Source organism: Catharus ustulatus, chromosome 8 (assembly GCF_009819885.2).
Source record: "Catharus ustulatus isolate bCatUst1 chromosome 8, bCatUst1.pri.v2, whole genome shotgun sequence".
Lineage (NCBI taxonomy): Eukaryota > Metazoa > Chordata > Aves > Passeriformes > Turdidae > Catharus > Catharus ustulatus.
In genome coordinates this window covers 31,783,940-31,809,348 of record NC_046228.1, presented here as the reverse complement: position 1 = coordinate 31,809,348, position 25,409 = coordinate 31,783,940, and the positions used below count along the sequence as shown (strand labels likewise).

Genomic DNA, 25,409 nt, shown 5'->3' with positions numbered 1-25,409 from the left:
GCATTTGCTTCCCTTTCCTCTCCTCATTTTTTCAGTTCCTCATCCCTCCCAAGCAAGACCAGCTAATTTCAGAGAAGTGGCACTCTCCTACAGCACCCAAATTTCACTTTAAAAACAGCATTTCCTTGTGTCTCAGAGAGTTCCCTTTCTGCAAACCATCCAAGCTGGGACTGGGTAAAACTAAACTCTTCACTTAAAAACGCTCAGGCCACAATCTTCTCTGTAAACCTTCTGAAACAAAAACTCTTCTGATGGGCAACAAAGAGACTGAAAATCCTTTTTTGTGTTTTTTTTCTTTTTTTTTTTTTTTTTTTTTCAATTAGAAGGCCTGGAAAGATTCCTGAAACTGGCTACATCAAGCCTTTTGCTTCCCTTGTTCTAGGGGGCAAAAATTCCTTTTTCCCTGAGAAGCCACTGTGGATCACCTGTGAGGATGGGCAATTCCCCAGCGTCCTTCATCCCTGCAGGACCTTGATGAAACCTTGATTCCAGCCTGTTTGCTAAGCCCTGGCCAGGTCCTGAGCAGAAAACTGGAACAACCATCATCTCAGCATGAGCAGGTGGCTTGTAGAGAGCTGAGATGTTCCCCAAAGCCTGAGATCCTGGGTGTGAGGCTCCTCAGAGCTCTCCCAGCCCCCAGAGCCTTCCCAGCAATGAAGAGACCTTTTATATGATGTTGTTTGTTTAGCAGAGAATGGCCAAAGTCCTTTTTGCTCGGGCTCAGGATGGCAGGAGATAAAAGTGTTTGCACAGAGCTGTCAGCAAGAATCCTGCCAGGCTTTGGCAAGGGCACACCAGGGCTGCTTTGGGCAGCACCACATGGATTTTCTTCCCCTCCTTCCCTGGCCAACACACAGAGCCCTGCTCCAAGCAGCAGCTGAAGGTGGGATCACCTCTTTGTCGTGGCAAATGGTGACTTTCCTGCTGGAAACACAGCTGGGAGCATGCACAGAGATTTTAGGAAGGGCAGGTTGAATGGAAAGGTAGCAAAATTGGAGCAATTGCAGTTTCTGAACTCAAAATCCTGCACAGGTCACTGAGTGACAGCTGAACTGAAGGCACACCGAGCAAATATAATTAAAATGTTGTCCTGGGGTGCCTGCCTTTCCTTCCCCACCCTCCCTTGCCTTGCCTCAAGAGGAAGAACTCTCCTGCCCTTCTGGACAACCAAGCCACGGTCACTTTTGGTGCCAATAATTTATATCCAGGCATGTAAACGCCCCAAAATTCCCCAGGTGATCTGCCTTAAATCTATCCAGGGATTAAAGCTTCACCACAAATAGAGAATATTTTGCCATCCCTTGCCAGAAGCAGCAGCCCCAGGGACAGGGCACTTCCCTGGGATGTGGGAGAGCCCAGGGAAGCATCACTCCCAGAAAGAGCCAAGCAGCACATGCCATGCTAAAAACAAAACTGGGCAAAACCTCAAAACTGGGAAAACCTCAAGACCCAAAAACAGCAAGGTAGAGTTGGGCAGATCCAAATTCAGTCCCACTAGGGGTTTTTTGGGGGGGAAAATGGCCAGAAAATGAACAAGGTGGGCTGCTCTGTACCCACCCATGCCAGCAGGGGCCGAGCTGCTGCTGAAAGCCGAGTTATGGGAGCCCTGTCTGCTCCCAAACCTTGCAGCACCTGCTCCTTCCCATCACTGTGGAATCACAGAATATCCTGATCTGGGAGGGACCCATCAAAATCCAACTCCTGGTCCTGCAGAGTCCCAGTAATCCCATCACGTGCCTGAGAGTGGTTCCAAACATTTTTTTAGACAGGGGACGCATTTAAAAAGGATGTAGTGCCCAAATCCTGGTGCTCGCCAGCATTCCCTGCCCAACCTGCAGCACACATGGACAGCCAGGGGCAGGAGAGGCATTGAGAGGATGCAAAAAGAAACCACAGATCCTTCTGGCAAGTAATTGTGCCCAGTAGCTGATGAATTGGATGGGAGAAGTTGCCAGAATAGGAACTTGTGGCTTGTCTTCGGGCAGCGCTCCGATCTGAGGGCACCAGGAAGAGAATGAGCACTGAGCTGTGTCCCGAGGAAAAGCAGGAGAGGGAAGTTGATGGTACTGCAAAGTACAGCAAAAGCAAAGGGGTCTCTGCTCTTGCTTGGCTCCTGCTCCTCAAACACCTCCCACCCCTGTGTTAATGGGTTTAAAACCTTCCCCACGTGGCAGTGCCAAAGGCTGTACCAGATGGATCTCAGCAACACCAGCGCCCGCCCTCCTGGCAAAGATCCTGCTTTGCCCAGGTCTTTCTCCACCTTGACCCAGCCTTTTCCAGCCTTTTCTGCTGCAGACCCCTCTTCCCAGTTTCAGCCTCTTGGCACCTGCATTGGACTGTCCAGGTTTGCCCCTCCACACCCAAACTGGCTCTGCCTGTCCTCTACAGACACCTCAGTGCTCAGCTGAGGCCACAGAGGCTGGTTTCACCGGCACAGCGTGGGGAGACACACGAGTTCTGTTGGACTGGGGCAGCACAACACCGGATCCCAGCTTTTACAGACTTGGTTTGCTGTGCTCTCCTCTCTGACGGCACCAAGCAAAGAGGCAAGGGAGAGGCAGCAATGCACCAGTGCCCAGGGCAAGGGAGTCACTTAGGTGGTGGTTCAGCCTCTAATTGGGTCAAGATTGTTCTTGGAAGTCACCCAAGCATCTCAGCCCAGGAACACAAAGCTCACAGGCCAAGTCTGGTGTCCAGTGATGGCAGAGCACCCCCACCACCCCTGGCTGCATTCTCCAGAAAGCAGAGGCTGAGGGATGGCTGTGGATGGATCTTACCTGAGGTTTGGGGGGAATGCAGTGGGAAATCTGGGATTCTGGCCAGCAGCATCATGCTGAACATCACCCTGACCCTAAGCCATGTCCCATCCCACCCATCCGGGCGGATGCTCCCGGGAAGAAGGAGTACAAGGCAGCACAAGCTCCACAGCCTGGACTGAGCCAATGCACAGCAGCTCTGTCCCAAATCCATCCCTGGGCCCCCTCCTCAAGAGGCAGCAGCAAGGCCACTGCTGAGCCCCCTGCCCCACATTCCCAGGCTCCCCTCCTGAGGCAGCAGCACGCCCTGCCCGAGCACAGCCCCGCTGCGGCACAGATGGACCCTGTGGAGCCAGAGCCATGCAGTAAGTCAGACACCACCAGGCAGGATTCAGCAGATTCCATTTAATGTCATGTGCATATATATCCATACATTTACTTATGTCAATGGTTCGGATGTGCGTGATGCCAGGTCTTGAAAAATCTACTCCTCGTGTTACGTCTGGGAGCCTGAACTCTCTCAAAAACCAGCCGGGGTGGGCTTGGGCTGTTCAAAAACCGACTTTTAGCCCCAAAAGCTGCCAAGGTAAAGCCATGGATTGAAGGCAGAGCAGGCAGAGCTGAGCCCTGAATTCCCACCCAGCTCTGCAAATGCTGTTGGCAAAGGGTTTGGCCAAGGAACTCCTCCCTCCTTCCGTCCCTCCCTCCCTCCCAGGGAGACACAGAACTGATATGGAACGAGCTGCTCTCCTTCAGCATCCCAAGCAACAGCCAGGCAGAGCAGCAGAAGCAAAACCCCACCAGCTCTCCAGGGCAAGTTTTGGCCAAGGCTGAGGAACAGGGCAGAGAGGTGGAAATAAAGCATCCCCCCACAAAAAACCAAAAGAAAGAAGAAATGACACTTTCACCACCACGGACGCACAGAAATTGGCTTCTCCTCTCTTTTTTTTCTGGTGTCCAGGGGCCAGGACTGGCAGCTCCTGGGGGAAGGGATGCCCCCCTGCCCTGTGCTGCATCCCAGCAGTTGTGGGGTAGATTTTTCAAGGCCTGGAGATGGCTCCCAGGAAGGCTCCTCCCGCCCGCTCGGCATCGATTGCATAGCATTTATTTCAGATAAGGCACTGTTTTGCCCAACAGCAATTCCACATCAATGCAGTTTCCGTACAGTCCACATCAGATGGCCTACAGTGCAATAACATCAACTTAAAGGCAAGGTTTGGAAGAATAAACCCAGCTTTAAATTTCAACTGAATATCAAAAAGATAAAGGAAACTACATTTTTCAAAAGCCTTTTTTATTTTCCTTCACCATTGTTGTTTTACAATACAAATATCACCTTGTGAATACACAAAAAACCTACAGAAGATAACTCTGCTTCACGTAAGATACAGAATGGATATATATATATATATATTTATATATATATTTTTTCTCTTCTTCATTCTTTTTTTATAAAAACTATTTTTTGTTCTGCACATTGGCAAGTTCAGGATAGGAGACTTCCCCAAACATACAGTACGTATGGTAGGAGTGAAAACTTAGAATTACATGCAGTTTCTGCACAATTTTAAAGAAATAGATTATCTTTGTTGTTTTTCAACAACACTTTGATAAGGGGATGGAGAAACCATTCATAGTTCACTCAGTGATCATTTGTAAAATTCTTAAAAAACAGGAATTCATGGCTGTTTTGCTTTTTAAAACCCAGCTACCAAGTAGACAATAAAGTGATACTTTTTTAGCTTGACCTGCCCACAATGTGTGAGCAAGGTCAGACCCTTTTTTATTTGGTGGGGTGGGAGGTTTTTCCCTACACGTGGCAACTTCAACATTATAAGCAAATTTCCAGTTTAATTTAGCTATAAATGCAAAAATTAGTAATTATACAGTATATATAATTCTGCTTTCATGGAATACTTTATTTTAAATAAAAACATTTAAGACTGCCTACTGACCATACAATCAAGACAAGAAAGGCACTAGAAACATAGACAAATCTCTCTCTCTCCCAAGAAGCATTTTCTTTAAATTTTTTAACTCTCTATTCTCTGACATGTAAAAATCTTTTTTAAATTTAATTTTTTTTCATACACATTTTGAAAAATAAAGTTAGGAAATACTTAGAAAATCACTTTACATTTTCTTCTCTTTTTTTTTTTTGGTTTTTTTTTTTTTTTTTGCACTTTTTTGACACAGTCAGTCACTGCAGATTCTACAAAATCAGGATTTACCAAACCTTTCTGTGTCTATCATCTTATTCGTAGCGCGGTGCAACAGGTAGAAAGATTTCTTGATTTCACCCAAGGCAGATATTTAGAAACCTTCATATAGTCATTTGCTAGAAAATGGCTTACAGCCCAATCTTTGGGGCAAGAGATATGAAAAGTATGTTTTCCCAAGAAAATAATATGCTTTGTTCCCAGACGTGACTGGAAAGACCAGAACTTATGATATAAAAGCTTTTCATCTATGTTGTCGCATCATATACAAAGGAACATGGTGATGGGCAAATGCAAATCCCAACTCTATCAACAAGAAATGTGTAACAGTGCATGATCAGTTAAATTCTCTTTATTGTTGTCCAACGCAGATCCTTTGGAGAGAAAAAAAGATCACAGTGCTTACCAGGTAACTGAACAGGTCAGGTCCAGGGAGCTGCTAAAGAAAGGGTTAGGGAGTGGTGGGTTTTTGTTTATGGCATCTTCTCTTGGTGTTGTGAGCACTTGGGACAGGTCCTTGGGGGCTGTGGTGGCACTGTTACGTGTCACTCACCAGGCGGCTGTACTTGACCTGCCGGCCCCGCGCCAGCGCCGGACACCGCAGGGGCCAGTGGTAGGAGCGAGGTACAATTCCTTGGACATTCTTCTCAAAGTACTGGAAGGGCTTGTACCACCAGACCCTTGCAAGGAGGTTAGTTTGGGAAGCTTCTTTTAGCACCTGCAGGGAGAGAAGGACAAAAAGAGGATTACTGAAGGGCAGCTCCTTTATTCGCATGATTTCACTCGAGATTGTTCGTCTTCCTGCTGCCCCCAAAATCTCACCTCCCTAAGAGATCCCAGCCTCCCTGTACACACCAAACATTGCTCACCATTGTCTACAGCACCTCAGGTGTTCGATGGGCACACAGGAGAGGAATGAGGAGCCCAAAGACTCCTGGTGTCTGTTCTCCCCTGGGAGTGAACGCGCCATCCCAAAGCACGGGTGTTCCCCAAGTGCCTCTGAAATCCCACATAGCTCAAGGGCCCGGCTGTGTGCCTGTGGGGCCTTGAGCAGGGCATGTCCCAACCCATCTGGAGCAAGTCAGAACCCTGCCCTGCCCTCCACATGCTCCCAGACTGCTCCCAGTTAACTTTTGCTTCTCTCAGCCATGAGCGAGCCCCAGCTCACAGACACACAGAGTGGGCAGGCCCCGAGGGAAATATCTCCATGTCAAATAAATCCACTGTTGCTTTTAATTTTAGGCCAGGCACAAGTCCCAGCACAAGGAAGGAGAGAGCAGCACACCAATGTGTGCCCAGGGAAGGATCCAGGGACTGGCATTTCCCAACACTCTGGCTCAGGAGAGCAGTGTTGAGCCACCTCCTGAGTCACATCAGGCAGCAGAACAGGAATGTTTGCACACCAAGGGCTCTGCTGAAGCAAGTCCTCAGAAGGGCTCAGGGCACTCCTGAATCCAGCACTTCCAGCTTGGAAGTACCACTGTTCTGAGAGCCCAGGAGCAAAGTCACAATCCTCTGGGGCTGTGTGACAGAAGTGCAGAGTGTGGGCACAGACTCCTGTCACAGTGCCTCCCAAACTGACTGAACATCAAAGGGCACCTAATTTGCAATTATGCATTTGGCTAGAAATGCACCACAAGGCTTGGCTGTGGTGTCTTGCTCCAGGCAGCACCAAACCAGTGGAATAACAAGGTGGGAGGTACAAGGCCTCCTGGGGACTGGAGCTAGATGACCTTTAAGGCCCCTTCCAGCCCAGGTCATTCCATGATGGTTTCGTGATAGGATCTAAAAATCTGCACTGTCACAATACAAACTCATCTTCTATCACCATTAAACATAATTAACAGCATATGCCACAGATAAGCAAATGATCTTTGACCATGAGCACAGAAAACACTTGGACAATATGCTGCTACATACCTAAGATGTCTCTTAACTCCCTTGTCCACTGTCAGTGGGAAGGACTTGTGTATTTTCTCTCAGAGAATCATGGAACACCCAGAGTTGGAAGAGACCCTCAGGGATCGTGGATCCAGCTCCTGTTCCTGCCCAGACACTCCAACAACCCCACCCTGGGCATCCCTGGTGTCCAAGCACTCCTGGAGCTCTGGCAGCCTCGGGGCTGTGCCCATTCCCTGGGGAGCCTGGGCAGTGCCAGCACCCTCTGGGGGAAGAACCTTGCCCTGATCTCCAGCCTGACCCTGCCCTGGCAGAGCAGAGGAGGTTTCACTTTCCTCAGTGTTGTCAGCTCCTCTCTGATTGCTAGCCATCCCTTGGAAACACTTTCAAAAACCAGTTTATTATTGGCAAGGCCTCTTCCTGTACCTGGAGAGACCTGTGGCACAAGCCACAGAACACAGGAAAACCCCAGCTGGTCTCAACAACCAAACAAAACAGAACCAAAGCAAAATAATCTAAATGGTCTGTTGTTCTATCAAATGGCCATCTGGCCCAGATTCAGAAGGACTTCAAAGACTGAGGTTACCCAGGGGCAGGAGAGCCCTGCCTGCCTTCGGGAAGACCTACCCATATTTTTGTGGACAAGACACAAGAAGAACCCAATTAATGATGCCTCTTTCTCCCCAAACTTCCTCTCTCCGCTTTCTCCCAACTGCAAACCCACAGTTAGGAGGAAGAAGGGGACTCTCCACAGGACATGGGTAAGCCTGGATATTTCCACCCCCCACCAGGCTACAGCAGGAGCATCCAAGGAGTGGGAGGAACTCACTTGCTGGTTGGCCATTGTGTGGTACCACCAGAATAGCCTTGTAGTGATGTAGTAAGCCACCACCACGTCCACAGTGTAGTGGTCATGAGCAAGGAGGATGCAGAACATCCCCACCATGCTGAGCGCCCAGCAGAGCCAGTGGTACCACCAGAGTCGCCGTGGGGAATCTGCAAGGAAGCACAAGCAGGGGTTACTTCAAAGTGGAACTTTATCAGAACTATTGCTGTGATTAGCAGAGGTCATGGACTGCAATCCTGGCTGATACAGAGATGCCTGTGCTGACATTAAGAGCAGGAATGCTGAGATCACGAAAAAAGTATCACTCTCTTAAGGTGCAATTTAAATTTGTACTCAAGGTAACGAGATCCTTGGAAATGAGAACAGTTATGAAATCTTTGAGAAAGATGTAATATACCCTGGCCAGTCAAATTAACCTGCTTGTGTTTAGATGGATATTGGGCAAGAATTGTTCCCTGGGAGTGTGAGGAGCTCCTGGCACAGGGTGCCCAGAGCAGCTGTGGCTGCCCCTGGATCCCTGGCAGTGTCCAAGGCCAGGCTGGACTTTGGGGCTTGGAGCAGCCTGGGATGGTGGAAGGTGTCCCTGCCCATGGCAGGGGGTGGAACTGGATGGGCTTTAAGGTCCCTTCCAACCCAAACCATTACAATCCCTCTGGTGAAGACTTTTTCCCTAATACCCAGCTTGAGGCTGTTCCTCTCACGGCGGAACACGCAGGTATTTTAACTCAGATTGTGTTCACCAGGGAGCACAACAGAAATGACTCAGTCAGGAAGGAATCCCACAGCAGGAGAGCAGCAGGGCACTCACACTCTTTGATGAACAGGTAGGTGAGGGTTAGGATGACGGTGTGGCCGCTGTACAGGTAGTCCCCACACATGTTGTGGGAGCCCGTGATGGACAAGCCTCCGCCAGCAATCAACTTCATTATCCTTCTCAGGTGAGATTCCCAGTCTCCAAAAAGCTGGTGAGACAGCAAAACACAGAAGCACAGTAAAATATCACAGCTCAAAGCAATGGTTTTAACCACCAGTTTGGCCTTTCAGCTCTTCTCCCTTTCTGCTTTGATCCACAAGATCAATCAGCAGATAAATAAAAAAGACTGGAAATGAGACACGAGTGTTTTGATGCTTTGCAGCTCTTGTAGCTGGTGTTCAGGTGGGATTTTCCTTCTGTTCAAGAGGCATTGCACTCCAAAATAAATAAGGTTTAATTTAGTTCATGTTGTTGGTAACAGTGCAGGCCCTACTGGTGATCATCCAACAGAAACCAGAAGGAACTGCCCAGGTTATACAGCCAGCTGCCAAAGCCAGGATCTGATGAACAGAAGAGCTTCTCACTCCAAACCCTAAGGCCTTGGAAAAGTCTGCAAGATTATTTCTTTCCACTTCCCATTCCAACAGAAACATCTGTGGTGTCTGTCAGAGCACAGTGCCAGACTTGTGCTTTGACTCCACAGCAGCCCAAACAGGGATCTCCCTCCACCCCCAACCATGGCACTGGCTCACAGAGTGTTCCTAAAAAACTTCAGTTTGCCCAAGGAAAGCCAAATCCAAGCAAACCAAGTCCCTTCCTTGAGGACACTCTGCTCCCTCTCCCAAGTGACCGAGGGCAGCTGGCACTGCCCAAAACTTTTGCTGCTCTCAGCTCTTAGCCAAGGCCAAATATTAAACAAATCCACAAAAAATGTATGCCATGGGACAAGCAGGATGTGTGGAGAACCTCTGGGACCCATCAAGAAGCAGGGACTAATGGATCAATGCACACATGTGCTGCATCCTCACCTCATTTTCTAGTGTTTGAAAATCCATGGAAACCATTGAACAGTCAGAAAGAAACACAGATCCCCCAGGCTGACCATCATGCTTTTATTTTAAAGCTTGGCCTTGCTTTAAGAAGTGAAAATTAATAATTTCTGACAAACTTGAGCATGTTCTTTGCAGGAATTAAACATTTCCTGCTAACAGTTGCTCAAAAATACTAAACTGTTCCCCAAAGCCCACTTTTCACAATCACATAGAACTCAATAAGGTGTTGAGAGGTTATTCTTTTCCCACCAGTACATTTAAAGCTTTCAAGAAAACTCCTTAATCTTATCAGGGCCCTCAGCTTGTCTCTACTTGAGTAATGAGAAGGATTTGCCAACGCCGTAAATTCCCCAAATTCCCCAAACAGATTTATTCACTTCAGCCCATAAATACCTATGTTCTCTCTTTTTTAATTTCCTAGCAGCAGGCTGTTCAAACACAGTGCTGAATCCTCTCCCACTCACTTCTCTTTCCAAAATCCCTCCAAAAGGCACAAAGGTTCTGCCTTGGCAAACACTGCTGCACTTCCCTGAGGAACCAAAGCATTTTGGCTTTGTTTGGATATGCCAATCCTCACCAAAACAACAATCAGTGATCAGCACATGGATCAAGTCCAATCAGGATTTTACTACCTGTATCTCAGCACGTGGATCAAGTCCCATCAAGATTTTACTACGTGTACCTCAGTGATTTTACAACCTGTCACCGGATTTATGGCTGTGCTTTGCCCTTTCTCCTGCTTCATCTGTATCACAGCATAACCAGACCCTGGAATTGCAGTAAGGGCCAGGATTCCAGCAATGCTGGGCTGACTAGAGCAACACCACCAGCCCTGTCCCTTCTCCACCCTGAGCACGTGAATCACCCTTCCAGGCTGACCACAAGGGTCAAGCACCTCTGTCCCAGCAGCCTGGTTTCAGCCACAACTTTCACAAGCTTAATTTATCCCTCGGAGTCAGTGCTGGACTGGGGAGGAGGTGAGAAGTCCTTGAATTGCAAAAATATGTGCAGGAGTCTCTCTGGGCCATTTTCAACTATGAATCATATATGGATTTGACACACTGAGGTGTGTATTTATTTAGAAATCAGTGACTCATACATGGCAAAGGTTGCACACCTTCAACAGCTTCAGTGGGGACAAGAACATGCTAATCATGCAAATTAGTTGAAAATGCCACAGAAATTGGGTAGCTCAGTGCTTTGAAAAGGATGGGAATTCCTGCACAGCCCTGCAGCACCTGTTGATACCTCCACTGAGAGGGGAGGGAGCGACCTGCAGGATGTCCCTGTCACACCAAACCAGCACTCTCAAGTTGAAATTATAGAATGGTTTGGGCTTAAAGCTCATCCAGTGCCCTCTGCTATGGGCAGGGACATCTTCCTTCCACTATCCCAGGCTGCTCCAAGCCCCATCCAACCTGGCTTTGGACACTTCCAGGAATTCAGGGGCAGCCACAGCTGCTCTGGGCACCCTGTGCCAGGGCCTGCCCACCCTCCCAGGGAACAATTCCTTCACAATATCCCATCTATCCCTGCCCTCTGGCAGTGGGAAGCCATTCCCTGTATCCCACCACTCCAGTTCCATATGCAGGGTCTCTCTCCAGCTTCCCTGTATCCCTTCAGACCCTGGAAGGAGCTCTGAGATCTCCACACAACCTTCCCTTCTCCAGGCTGAGCAGCCCCAGCTCCCCCAGCCTGGCAGAATCCCCTCCCTTAGAAACTCCTCTTGAGAAAGCAGTTTTGGGACCAGCAGGACAAGGGGGAAACACACATGGCAGGGCAGCCAGAAGGAATTTACCTTTGGAGAACACTTGAAATGCATTCCAGGTACTGGGAGTGTAGTCACATACATGGTAATACACCGGTACAGGTATAGTGTGCCAACTATACAGAAAAATCTTCTGCTAATTATAGACCTGGCAGGGAGAAAAAACAGGCAAAAATAAGGAGGTCACTCAAGGCAAACAAAATCCACAAAGGTAAATAAAACAAACCACCAGCTGTTTTCTCCTGGTGCTTTGGAAACTCGTGATACTATCAGCTTACACCTGGGAATGCTGAACTACTCCACAAATATTCCCACGCCTTCCAGACCAGGAACACAGGAGCAGCTCAACTCACACTGCCCTTGAAGGTGATTACAGGAAATCTAAGGATTAGGATGCAAAAGCCTGTGCAGATTGAGTGCTGAAGACATTGAAGGGGATTTCATGCCCCTCCATTAGCTGGGGCTGTTACCAATTTCCTATTCAAGGCAGGGGATAAAGTTGCAGTATTTTCATTCTGAGATGAAAAGAAGTAAGTTTATTTCAGCTGACACACAATTTAGTGTAACCAGAGGAGTGAGTGAACACATCTTTCCTGAGCAGCACTATAAAGGAAGAAGTTCACATCAGCAAGGAAAGCTCCCAAATAAAAATGCAGAGCTGCTCTGGCTGCAGGACAGAGTGTTTGCAGGGAAGCCACTCAGTAGCCACAGCTGCAGAGATATTTATTAGTGAGGGCTGATGTTCCCAGAGAGGGTAGATGCAGATCTGGGCTACCCTGAGGTGCTTCTGCAAAACCAGCACGAGTACCTGGGGTAAAGCATTGGCTCAGGAGGGATAGCCAGCCCCAAAACTGCCCCACTGGGCTAACACCTAAAAACACCTCATAGAAAGCCAATTAAACCTCTCACCAGGACAGGAGCAACCTCTGGAGAGATCCTAAGGAAAGATCACTGCCAGGTTTACAGAAATCGGGGTGAATCTGAATACAGCAACCACCCTTGGTGTGCCACTGGCTACAGACCCTGTGGGTTTTGGTTCATTTTAAATCACTGTTCTTTGCACTTATGGCCATCTCAGGCTGCAGGTTCTGCCATTCACAGAATCCAAGAACAGTCTGGATTGGAAGGGATCTTAAAGCCCATCCAGTGCCACCCCCCACCATGGGCACCTTCCACTGTCCCAGGCTGCTTCCAGCCCCATCCAGCCTGGCCTTGGACACTGCCAGGGATCCAGGGGCAGCCACAGCTTCTTTGGGCACCCTGTGCCAGGGCCTGCCCACCCTCCCAGGGAACAATTCCTTCCCAATATCCCATCCATCCCTGCCCTCTGGCAGTGGGAAGCCATTCCCTGTGTCCTGCCCCTTCTCAACAGTCTCCTCCCTTCTTGGAGGTTCCCTTCAGGCACTGGAATTCAGTGGTTGCTATTTTGCTCACTTTTAAAAAACTAATATTCCTATCAAGCTGAGCTCTTTCAAAACTCAAATTGGCCACCTTTTATATTTTTCAGGGTTTCTGGCATGGTTATTAAACTGGAGTGCTCCACTCTTGGAGGACTATGAGTTTGCAGTGCCAGATCAGTAACACCTTGAGTGCCTTGATTTATCAGGGAAAATTCAGCTCTTGCAGGGTAAACACATTTTGCACTGGAGTACTCACTGCTGTAACACACTATTACAGACTTTTTTCTTCCCTCTCCTAGTGTAAAAATGGGCAAAGCTGTGAGTTAAGAATTATAATTACTAATCTTGCTCCACAAACTTAATTTAAGTGTGGAGGGCACCATTCCATTAGGGTAGGGGCTCTTTGCAGAATTTTTCCTCTCAGATCTCACCCTTGTGGCTTTTAGAACCAGACATGAACCTGCTTTTTTCTTAGTAACATCAAGGCAAACAGGGGGTTGGGGATCACATTCTGAGAGACCAAAGAAGTGGAAGCATTTTACTGAGCACTGAATTTCTTTTTTGAATTAAAACTGCCACTTGATTTTGCTGGATTTGGCATATTTTACCTTAGGAAAGTCTGAGAGAGCTCTACACTGTAATCTAAAGGGAAAAAAAAATTAAAAAGCCTCCTATTATTTCCCTTTCTCCAGAGGATTTGTGTGAGTGTGAGACCCAGAGCCAGCCAGCAAGTACAACCTCCACACTTATTCCTGGCCCAGAGAGCTCCATTCCAGCTCTGCAGACCTCAGCAGGGAGCATGCTGCTCCTTCAGCCCCATGAGCCAACCACATGGCCAGTCTTGGCATTGTTTTTCTCCCACAGCATCTGGGAATGCTTCCAGAGAAGTTCATCTGCCTCAGCAGCTTCCTTGAGCTCCCAGCAGAAACTCCAGAGTGCCCAGCCAGACCTGCTCCTCCCTTCTGGAGAGACACCAGTCCAATCCCATGCCATGGACAGCATTACAATAATGGATTCACAGAATGTTTGGGTTGGAAAGGACCTTAAAGCCCTTCCAGTTCCACTCCTGCCATGGGCAGGGACACCTTCCACTGTCCGAGGTTGCTCCGAGCCCTGTCCAACCTGGCCTTGGACACTGCCAGGGATGAGGAAGCAGAAGTGAGGAAGGCCCACGTGGCCCAATGCCCTCCCCTTATTCCTGAATTAAGTTTCAGAGGGAGGGGATAACCCCACCATAAAAGGATTCAGCTCTTCCTGTAGCACTGAGTCACCACCTCTTTGGTGTGCACTATCCAAAACCACAAGAACAAGGTCCTCCAGATAAAGCCACCTCGCTGGGCTCCTGTTCCTGCCAGCACCTCTCCTGCTCTTCCCTTTCGCCTGCTCTTCCCTTTTTGCTGCTCTGCCACAGCTTGGGCCTCTGGCACCTTGAGCCCTCTGCTCACAGACAGGAAAGAGGGATTTTGGTCTTGGAAACATTCCATGATCAGTGCATACACTGATCAAGCTTTGGGACCCCCTGGCATCTTCCCCTGACACCAGAAAAGGCCCTTCCAGAGGGGACTTCTCTCATTGGAATGAGATGATCTTTAGAGTCCCTTCCAGACACAAACATTCTGTGATCCTATGACATAAATAAAAACAAACACCCCAAAGCAAATGGGGACACAGTAGGGGGGGACCTTCACATCTGCCAGTGACACCAACATGTATGTATGTTACCATCAACTCAACCCACATCTCACTGCTTCAAAATCTCCAAGGATTGTGCTGTTCCTCACCTACAGGCTCTGCTCAGCTCCACCAAAGGGGGTTTGATCCCTGGTAGGGCCCTATTAACCCAACACCTCCTTCTTGAGGGCAATCTCACAGCACCTCCTCTAGCTGTTTCCCTTGGGTTTAAAATCATGGAACACCCTGAGCTGGAAGGGACCCTCAGCAATCACTGATCCAGTTCCAGTTCCTTCACAGACACCCCAACAATCCCACCCTGGGCATCCCTGAGAGCACTGCACAAACTCTCCTGAGCTCTGGCAGCCTCGGGGCTGTGCCCATTCCCTGGGGAGCCTGGGCAGTGCCAGCACCCTCTGGGGGCAGAACCTTGCCCTGATCTCCCTGGCACAGCTCCAGCCATTCCCTTGGATCCTGGCTCACAGCTGCCCTCACAAGAGCATGAGTTGTGCTCCCTCTGAACAAACAGTGACTTCAGAACATCACCCAATCCATGGCTTTCTAGTCATGAAAAAGTTTGAGTTAACCATGCAGGCAAACACGAGCAGGCATGTTCCTCAGTTTCTCAGGGAATATTTGGACCTCTGTCTTCTGCACAAGCAGCTCAACACTGCCTGCTATGTATTTCAGCTTTGAAAACTGAGATAAAGAGAAGCTTCACTTTGGGTGCAAAGCAACATCTGCCCTCCAAAAGCTACCAGAAGCACTCAAGTTTTGAAAAGGTTTTACTTACTTGTATTTTAAGAGCAGCCACTGAACAAACCACAGTCCTACAAGGATCATGCCGTTGATTTCACAAATAGAAAAAGCCCATTGCACCCGATCAAAGCGATCAAAAAATGCATCTGGGAGGGGAGGCTGCACCTCCTTGGGAGGCACTCGTTCATGAACCACCGAGATAGTCACCGTGGTGAAGACAAAACAAAAAAGTGCATAAATAAAAGCCAGGAAAGTCTTGCCCCACTCCATGGGATACTGCGAGCGCTCCGGCTCTGGCATGGGGATCTTGATCATCTCCTTCTTGAAGCCATTGGGGACCCCGTTGAGCTTGAGCACGGCGCCGAAGCCGTTCTGGCGCGCGGCGTCGCCGGCGCGCACGTGCCCGTTGGCGTGGCCGTTCTTGTGAGCCTCCATGTGGTGAGCCATCTTCAGCCCCTCGATCATGTTCAGCAGCCGCTGGCCGCTGTCGGAAGACACCCGGCACAGAGGGGATTTCTTGAAATCCTCCTCCGTCAGGTTGATGAGGTCCCGCCCGGTGAAGCTCCTCAAGGGCTCACAGTACTCCGGCACGGCATTGTCCGTCAGCCAGCCGGCCACCTCCTCGGGTGACCACAGCACCACTTCTTTCATCTCGCCAGGGACGCTGGCACATGGGCTTTAAAGCGGGCAGCACTCACTGCGGCTCCAGCGCGGCGGGAAGCTCCTCCTCGGCTTCATCTTGTCCCGGGAATGGGTTTGGCCAGAGGCGAGAGCCCGTCCCTACCCAGCGTGCGGGCGCCGCGGCCAGCATAGGAAACGCTCTACTTCATCTTCGTGTTGGCATTCTTCTTCCTGGGCAGGGGGAGAAAAACCCAAAAGCAGGCATTAGGACGGCATACAGGCTGCAGTTCATGGGCAAAGCCAAAATTCCTGCACAAAACCAGCTGTGCTCGGGATGGACAACAGATGTTTGAGGGAACAGAGCAGCAGATTTGAGCTCCAGCTTCGTACACACAGCACTGTCCTCCCCGAGCTTGCTGCTGATTTCTTAAAAGATTTAACACCACTTTGCAGCTGTGGGAAGCCTCCTTCCTGCTCTCTATTTGTTACATTTTCCATTTCAATGCTCTAGGCCATAAGCAGCACCCAAACTCCTCTTCCAATCATCATACTCATGGATTTAAGGAGCTACAGAGCAAATGTTTGGTACTATTTGTGGTAGAAACCTTTTCTACCCCTTACGGACCAGTACCTCAATGCAATGTGTGGCACCAGTGACTGAACACAGAACCTGTTTTTCTTTCTAAAAGGCAAAAATCAAAAAATCACAAAACTCCAGACTGGTTTGGGTTAGAAGGGACCTTAAAGCTCATCCCTCTGCCATGGGCAGAGACACCTTCCACTGGACTAGCTTGCTCCAAGCCCCATCCAACCCATCCTAGAGCTCCTCCAGGTGACACAAATAGTCATCAACACTAAAAAATTGATGTAGATAAGCAAGGATCTGTTCTCTGGGCCAAAAGAGCAGCAAGAAAATTAATAATCAAGCAGATTAGCCTGAAAATAAACCAAAGCATTTAGGTTTGCAGCTATTTAGCAGCTCTGTGAGGCAAATTTGACTGTTTCCAGGGTATACTCCTCCAATTCAAAGAAATGTTTTCTACCAGCTAAAAAAAAAAAGGAACCAGAAGAAAAAAAAAATCTTTTTTTTTTTAAAGAAGAGGAACTAGGCAAGAAATTTTTATACTCAATGAATTGCAGAAATAGCTTAAAGAAGCTGATCACTTCCAGTACAAAAGTTAAAATAACACAGAAGTTGCTTGCTTGGAATCTCTTCCTGAATTTTTGAGACACGAGCAGAAAACAAGGCAGCGATGGCAGTGACCACCACCAGCAAATCCTCAGGTCTGAGGTGTTTATTCAACCAACCAACCAACCAAAACTGCTCCTCCCCAGAGCAAGGAGAGGAAAGCAGTGGAAGCCCCACCATCCCACACACCACGTGCTCTGCTGCAGCTTCATAAACATGAAGTGAGAAGGTAACAGCACAGGGAAAAAAAACACTTCATATTTTCAAAAGTCAAATGAAGCCTTTATCAGCTGTAAGAACATTTTTAGCCTCTTACGGGCTCCCAAGTGTTTGTGTTTCATTGAAGGGAGCAAAGTTGTGACTGAGGAAAACCAAAATAATCTACCCTACTGGCAGGATTTGAGCTGAAGTGGCTCAAAACAGATACAGAGCTTTACTCCTATGCAAACATGACCACACTGCATACCAATTCAATTTTTGACCTGTTACCTCTAAGCTCAGTAAGAAACACAAGGTGCAGTTTTCAATTTGTTTTCCTATGGAATGAACTGTGATGGTAGAGAAAAGAAAAAGCCTTGGATGGAAGGACTGGCAGTAGTTTGGACAGGCCACCTCACACTGGACACACCAGGAATACACATATTTAAACCCATGGAGCAGGCAGGGATGAACATGACTCTTCCACTTTGTGCATCCCTGTGTTGTTTTAAAGCAGAAGTGAGGATACAGCTCTGTTTACTTCCTTTTCTTTCAATACTGAGGAAGGCTTTCAAGCCACAGATTGCTTCATTATTCAAGCTGTGTTTAGCAAATCAGTATTTAGTTACAGAGCTCTGAACATGGAAAAAGGATGGCCTGAATTATGCATGGTAACCCACATTAGAAGCTCCTACAAGGCTGGGACTGAGCAGCAGCTCAGCTCCACATGCCCATCTCCGTGTGCTCCTTTCAAATCCCGGCTCTGGCAGCACAAATTCCCAACAGACAACCCTAACAGACTTCTTGTTGCTTCCCAGGATGGCGCCTCACAATGCTGATAAAGCCAAAGTTATTTATTTTTAATGCTGTTCCCCCACCCAAGCTCCAGGCCCAGCTCCCCGTGCTGTTTCATGGCCACAGTGCTGCCTCTCCCAGCCTTGGGTTGCAATCCAGCCTGGCTTTGGGGCTGTCTGAGCACTCTGTGGGCCAACATTCATTAAATTTTTCCACTTTTCAACACTGGAGTGCCTGAATCCCAGTTTCCCAAATCCCTGAACCTGACAGAGCAGCTTCCTGACCACCCCAACAACACTTTTAAGGATTTGGAATCCCAAAAGCACAGTTCAGGAGCCGGAGCCAACCTTCAAATTATATCTCCATTGCCAGGGAAGGTCTAGATTGGATACTGAGGAAAATTTCTCCACTGAAAAAGTTGTCCAGCCCTGGAATAGGCTGCTCAGGACAGCGGCAGTCACCAACCCTGCCTGGAGGGATTTAAAACATTTGTAGATGTGGCACTTGGGGACATGGGTTAGTGGTGGCCTTGGGAATGCTGGGGGAATAGCTGGACTCCATGAGCTTAGAGGGTTTTTCCAACCTAAACCATTCCCCAATTACATTCCATGCAAAGCTGCCAGCAGGTTCTAAGATGAGCTCCAGATGGAAAAATCTGTTGCCAGCTGCAAATAGCACTCAGATACTGGGACAAGAGTCACAAAATGCTGGTGTGACCCCAGGATACCTGGCCTGGTAGCCTGACAAAAACCAGCAAATGTGTGCCTTGCAGTAAAACTGCAGGTTTGGGTAATATTGCTGGAAACCACAATCAGTTCCAAAACGTGCAATCCCAGCCTGCTGCTCTCCCACCACCTTTTGTGAAAGCAGAGTCAATGATAAAGGAGGAAAGGTAATCCTCTGCTAAGGACACAGGCCATGGAGATGAGCTGTTTTCCCTGAGAGTTAAAATGAGGAAAACCAACCAAAATTTTTAACACTACTTATTATTCAAGCCTGTTTTCACAGCCTGTCTAATGGGGGAGGAGCAGGAAAAAAAAGCTTCTTTACTCACACCTTCCAGCTTGTCACATTAAAGATTCCTCACTCCCTATGGTGTATCCACGAAAGCTTGATGGGGTGAGGGCTTGCAGACATTATGGGGGGTTCACAGCTCTCAGTGAGCCCCTCCCTTCCACAGAAGGTCTTCTCCTCTCCACACAAGCTGAAGACAGAAGGTGGGGATCAGTGTCAGCTGCAGCCAGGGCACACAACCAGGCTCAGCGTGGTCCCACAGGGATGAGGCACACACGAACCTCCCCAGCTCTGACACAGGTTCTTTAGCCTGGGTGACTAAAAATTCCCTCCATCCGCAGCAGAGCTGCCTCATTAAGGAGCCTGAACCCGACAAGGAATTATAAATAACAATGTGATTATCACAACAATACCAGCTGCACCATGATAATGATGCTGTGGAAAACCAGTACCTCAAAATACCCACACAAGAGCGAGCAGGATGAAACAACCTCATCAAGGGCTCCAGGTCACACCTTCTTGTGTTTACAGACCTTTTCTCCCTGCTCCCAGCAAACACTGAAGAGCTAACTCAAATCATGGGGAGTAATTCCCACCACCACTTCCATCTACACCTTGGCCACGGCCACCTCAGAGGGTTAAACAAATATTTGGGGTGCACTGTTATAACCCCTGCCTATTAAGACCTGTTCTCCTGAGGTGCAGCTCAGCACAAGGAGCAAAGGAGGGAGCATCAACCTTTCTGGTTAAAGAACAAGATAATCAGCCATGAAATCATCAGCTGATTACTCCTCCACACTTAGAATAATGGAATGATCTGGCTTGGGAGGGACCTTAGAGCCCACCCAGTGCCACCCCTGTCATGGGCAGGGACACCTTTCACCATCCCAAGCTGCTCCAAGTTCCATCCAGCCTGGCTTTGGACACTTCCAGGGATCCAGGGGCAGCCACAGCTTCTCTGGGCACCCTGTGCAGGGCCTGCCCACCCTCCCAGGGAACAATTCCTTCCCAATATCCCATCTGACCCTGCACTCTGGCAGTGGAAGCCATTCCCTGTGTCCTGTCCCTCCATCCCTTGTCCCCAGTCCCTCTCCAGCTCTCCTGGAGCCCCTTTAGGCCCTGGCAGGCGCTCTGAGATCTCCCTGGAGCCTTCTCCAGGTGAACACCCCCAGCTCTCCCAGGCTGGATCCAGCAGAGGGGCTCCAGCCCCTGGAGCATGTCCAAGGCCTGCTCTGGACCTGCTCTAACAGCTTCACATCCTTCCTGTGCTGAGGACAAGGCCCAGGTCTGGGGTCTCCTTGCAAGCAGAAACTGTTAAGTCTCACAATTAACACTGATGAGACAAAACCACATCCACCTAAGCCAGCAGAAAACCACCTCCCATTTCCGTTTGCTCATCTCAGAACTCCTCCTAAAGCACTTTGAAATCCAACCACAGCAAAGCAAACCTAAGCCTCCCAAAATCAAATTGTGCCCTGCTCATGTTTGTGCTTTTACTCACTAAGCTTTGCTGCCAGGGCAACAGTCACTATAGGAATCAGTCAAATAATAAGCTATTTCAGCAACTTGTCACCAGGAGTCAGGAAATCCTTTCAGAGGCAGTGGGTGTGTTCCACTTGCAACCCTCAGCATCCTTCCCAGACAGACCAGAAAAGTTGAGAGGATCCAACCCTCGAAAAATGAGAGTCTAAATGAGAAAGGCTTGTAAGCACAGCTGGAAGATACAATAACGGTATTTTGGCCCTTGGAAAACAAACTCTGAGGTTCACACTGATAATGTGTGCACACAAATAAGCAGGAGAAAACCAGCAGCTGTAAAGATTGAAGATTTAATGCTTTATAACCCAGCCCACCAGTGAACTCCCCAGGAGTTACACAGACAGCGAGTGCCCCCAGTAAAAGCTGGGAGCTCTTGTCCTGTGTTTTCAGAGCACAAAACAAACTGTTCACAGCAGCAGGGCCTGAGTCACTGCTACAGTCACCTCCTCCCCAGGCATTTCATCATGGCCAACAATAACGCTCTGACACCTCAATAACTGGACATCCTGTACTTGACAAGCACCTCTGCACGCCAATTTGCAAGGAAACGGAGCTGCCTGCCACAAATTATGTGCTGGATAGCCCTAACAAGCTCTCAAGCAGTGTTTCCCTCCCTCCAGGACACACTTGCCTCCAAACCAGCATCACCTCTTCTCACCACTAAAAAGCAAGAAACTGCAGGCAGTGTGAAACAGGCCAGTAAAGTTGGGTTTGTGCTGGAAATGCAAATATATACCAATATAAAATAGCTGTAAGTGTAACACTGAGGCACAGGTGGGCTCACAAGTTGCACAGAGCTTCAAGACAGGTTCCCAAGGTCAGTCTCAGATGGAAAACACTGGCCTGTGGACAGGAAATCAGAGCAAGTGGAGCTACTACTACAAGAAGAGAGGCTGGGATGAAAAAGGAAATGTGGAAACGCCCACATCCCCTGAACAGCTACTTACACAGCTTCAGAGGGAGAGAAAGCCCTGCCTGAATACTACATAAATCCCCGAGCAGCCTGGTTTTTTCTAAGTTACTTGATACCAAGAAGAAAAAGAAACCCTCACCATACATTTTCTATCCTAATTGAATTTCAAAAAAAGCCACTCAGAAATGAAAATTCACTCATGGGTGAAACATGCTCAGAACACAAGCCCAGAGTTGAGCACAGAGGATTTAAAACCCAAAGTACTTGCAGCACATTTGGATAACCAAACAGGTCCCACCTGCAGATGGGAACACCACCAGGGAGTATTTCCCTCCATGAGACACCACCAGAGCTTGGAGCACCCTGGTCTTAGTGGAAGGTGTTCCTGCCCATGGCAGGAGCTGAAACTGGATGCTCTCTAAGGCCCCTTCCAACCCAAACAATTCCCTAATTCTGTGATTTATAGCCCTACACCTCAGCTCTCTCCCATCTTCCTGGTGCTTGAAAACCAGTAAACGCTCTCAGGATGGGACCTCACCTGATCAGCAGTCTCACTCCAGGAGCAGTTGCAAAGCAGAGCTTTTATTTTCCCAGGAGGGAATGACCTGGGGATGGAAAGGATGGAGCAGGAACGAGGGCAGGACAGGTTTAAGTTGCAATAATTTCATGCTGGGAAGTCACCCCAAGTCAGGGCAGCAGAGACAGGCACCAGGCCCAGAGCCTTTCTGCCCATTCCAGGGGTAACCCAAGCACCCATCCCATTTTGTACTCCATTCCACAAGCCTAATGTCTCAATCCTAAAAAAAAAAAAAAATCAACATCTGCAATGGAAGTGGGACCAATACTGGCTTACTTTTTAATAGCTGCAATAGGAAATCCACGCTCCCCACGCCCCTCGGGCACCACGCCGTGCTCAAACCTTGCCCACAAGGAATCTGGACAGGAGCAGGCCTGAGTGTCTGTGGGCTCTGTGCTCAGGCAGCAGCAGGCTCTGGTTGCTGTCCCCAGCAGAGCTGAACACACATCCCTGTGATGCCTCAGGATCTGGGTCAGGGCTGGAAACAGAGCCCTGCGTCCTCGCACAACCCCGCAGACAATCCGCTACTGAAGAGCACAGAGCGATGCTCGCTGTCCTCCTGAGACTGCCCAAACCTCCCCACACTGACATACTAACAACAAAACACCTTCAAAGGAAAACAGATGAAACACAGAAAAGGCAGAAAAAGTGTGGTTTGTTTCCCTACAAGGCAGGGCAGAAGGATGGAAAATAATGAGAGACTAAACATTTGTGACATGTTCCATATTTTAAATCAGTCAGTGCAGGTGTTTTGGGGTTTTTGTGAAGTTTTTTTTACCTCCAGTGACTACCTAAAAGCCATTTATTATTAGAAAGTCAGATTTGTTGGAAACCTCTGGGAATCTAAGTGGCAGTATGAATTTAAAATTTAAAAAATCATGGGAACAGAAAGGGAAGTTGTGCCCAAAGAAACTGAGAGCAGTCTTGTGACTGATGGTAATGTGGCTCTGAAATGCAGACTCCAGCATAATTTGCCAAGCCAGCCATGCAGATTAGGAGAAGGAAACCTGGCAGAAATCACAGAGAAAACAGATCCTCACTGCAGACTTAAATCAGTTACTTGACATATTTTTTTAATATTAGGGTTTGTTATTGGCCATGTATGAGACAGTAGCCAGACCACAACAGTTGCTCCCTCCCAACTGCCTTTGCCAGGGCTGTAACTAAAGCAAAAGAAAACTAAGTTTACATGATAGGATTCCCAGCCTAGAATAATATTTCCATATTTCATTAGCAATATAAATATTTTATTTCAAACATCCTACTTTTGAAGTCCCAACACATCAGACCCACATCAAAAAGACTCCAAGCCTCCAGAGTTCAAATGTGAATATCTATAGATCTTCATGCAGAATGCTGTTCTCTGCACTTCAGCTGTTACTTTTCATAAACCTACCTAAAAGACATACCATCAACATTATTCATTTTCAATGCCATTTTTCTTGGAAAACAAAATGATCCCTGGGCTTGTCTTTATTAATTTAGTTTCATGTAACACAGAGTGTTCCTTGGTCTGAAAGACAAAACACCACACATATTCAAGATTACTTCTGGTATAAATAGTCTGACCTTTTGAATACAGAGCTCTCTTTTTTCCAGCAATACCTGCTCAGAGTTGCAACAAAAATCAAATAAGTGTCTTCAAGACATGTATATACAGGAAGGAGAAGAAGGCTCTTATTGCATAGCTGGTCTAGAAAAAAAATCAGAAACACAGGAAAAGGAAGAAAAAGGAAAAAAATCCTAAATTATCTTGACTGCCAACAAGTTATGGATGTACAGCCTGCATGGTGGGGATGTGTCTGACTAGAGCCAGATCTCCTGACATTGCAGATGAACTGTCCTGGCATCTTCCTTTTTGTGGTTATGCTACAAGCAGGAAAAACCCTCTCAGTTTGTTTATTTGCCAAAGCCCAGAACCTTTCCTTACTCTCCCTCAGAGGAAGCCAAATCCCTCTGTTTGCAGTGGAGATCTGCCACTGCTGGCCTTGCCTTGATGGCAAAAGCACGCTCCAGCAAACCCAGTGTGGCTGGGGACACAAATCCTCCCGCTCCAGTCCAGCCATCCAGCACCACCACAAGGGGGGTGCCAAACAATGCAGAGCAGCTCTGGTCCCTGCTCCATGGGCTCTGGCTTCTGCCTTTTATAGGCAATTTCATTGTTGTTGCACAGTGTTTTAGGCACTGAATGTGACACTTTGATGATTCAACAAGGCCCAAATTTCAGAATTTGGTCTCCAGAAACCCAAGCCGTTCCTTGATCAGTGCTGCAAAGTCAATTATCTGTGTGTCAGACTATTCATTCTCATTCCATCAACTGTTCCTACTCAGCTGCTCCCAGCCCATGTCAGATGTGACACTGCTCCCATTGATGATCTGTGACACCAGCAAATCCTGCTTAAATCTTGCTGCTGACAACAAGTAGGCACTGAACCCAAAGAACAGGAATACACAAACGTCCTCGCTGGAACATGAAGCATTCCTTACAATTTTAACTGATAGAGAATTGAAGATCACAAAACAACACTGAAAGCACACATCCTTCCACGCTGACACCAGTGGTGTGTCAGTGTGTACACAATGACAGCGTGTACCACCAGGTACATGTCAAACAACTGCCCAGACCACAAACAGAGTCACTTAAAGTCATCACAGTATGTTCAAAGGCTGCAAAATTCATTTTACACATTCACCTCAGCTCAAAAGTTAGGATCAATTAGGTTCACAAAGGAGGAGAAATAAAGGAAGATAAAAAGCTCAGATCTTGCCATCTAACTGTTCTGGAAATTATGAATATTTCAATAACCACCTGAAAGTCTCAGAATTAAGTTCCTCCTGCAGACACATCCAATTGCTTCTAAATTCCTTTTCTAGTGGCACTTGAGTCACAGGGATGTGCCTGTGTCATTTTGTCCTAACACCCTGACGGAGATGCCCATCAGCCACCTGGCTACGGACGATCCCAGGGAATATCTGTGGAACAGTGGCACTCAGCCATCCTTTCTTCTGCAGGCAGTCACTCCACTATCTGGCACACTGAACAGGAAAGTCTGGATGGCTGGGTAACAGATCCACAGGCAGAACTGGTAGGATTTGAACACATCAATTAAATCAGTTCCAAAAGGAACCTGTAATTCCAGCCACACAAGGGAATCTCAGCCAGAGGCATCAGGTAAGTGCGACCAGCTTGTGTTCCTGTCAGGGAAATTATGCTGAGTTTAAAAACTGAATCCCAGAATGATTTGGGTTGAAAGGGGCCTTAAAGCCCATCCAGTGCCACCCCCTGCCATGGGCAGGGACACCTTCCACTATCCCAGGTGGCTCCAAGCCCCATTTAACCTGGCCCTGCACACTTCCAGCTCTGGGGAAGCCACAGCTTCTCTGGGAAGCCTGTGTCAGGGCCTCCCCACCCTCAAAAGGAAGCTTTTTTTTCCTGAC

The 25,409-nt window shown here is 48.1% G+C and overlaps 1 protein-coding gene across 7 annotated transcripts in view; it reads right to left on the bottom strand.

Annotated features, from left to right (window-relative positions):
• Positions 1-3,146: 3,146 nt before the first annotated feature.
• The window catches only part of SGMS1 (sphingomyelin synthase 1), an 85,637-nt gene continuing 63,374 nt past the window's right edge, over positions 3,147-25,409 (bottom strand). For 6 of the 7 annotated variants that reach the window (XM_033066604.2, XM_033066608.2, XM_033066606.2 and 3 more), the window contains 5 exons: positions 15,160-15,977; positions 11,326-11,443; positions 8,530-8,683; positions 7,704-7,870; positions 3,147-5,693 (listed from right to left, as the gene is read on the bottom strand). In XM_033066604.2, the coding sequence (XP_032922495.1) occupies positions 5,514-5,693; positions 7,704-7,870; positions 8,530-8,683; positions 11,326-11,443; positions 15,160-15,776 (1,236 nt within the window). In that variant the 5' untranslated portion in view covers positions 15,777-15,977 and the 3' untranslated portion in view covers positions 3,147-5,513. Of the gene's footprint in view, positions 5,694-7,703; positions 7,871-8,529; positions 8,684-11,325; positions 11,444-15,159; positions 15,978-21,932; positions 22,019-25,409 lie in introns of those variants that run through there. The other variant, XM_033066609.2, reaches the window with a different exon arrangement.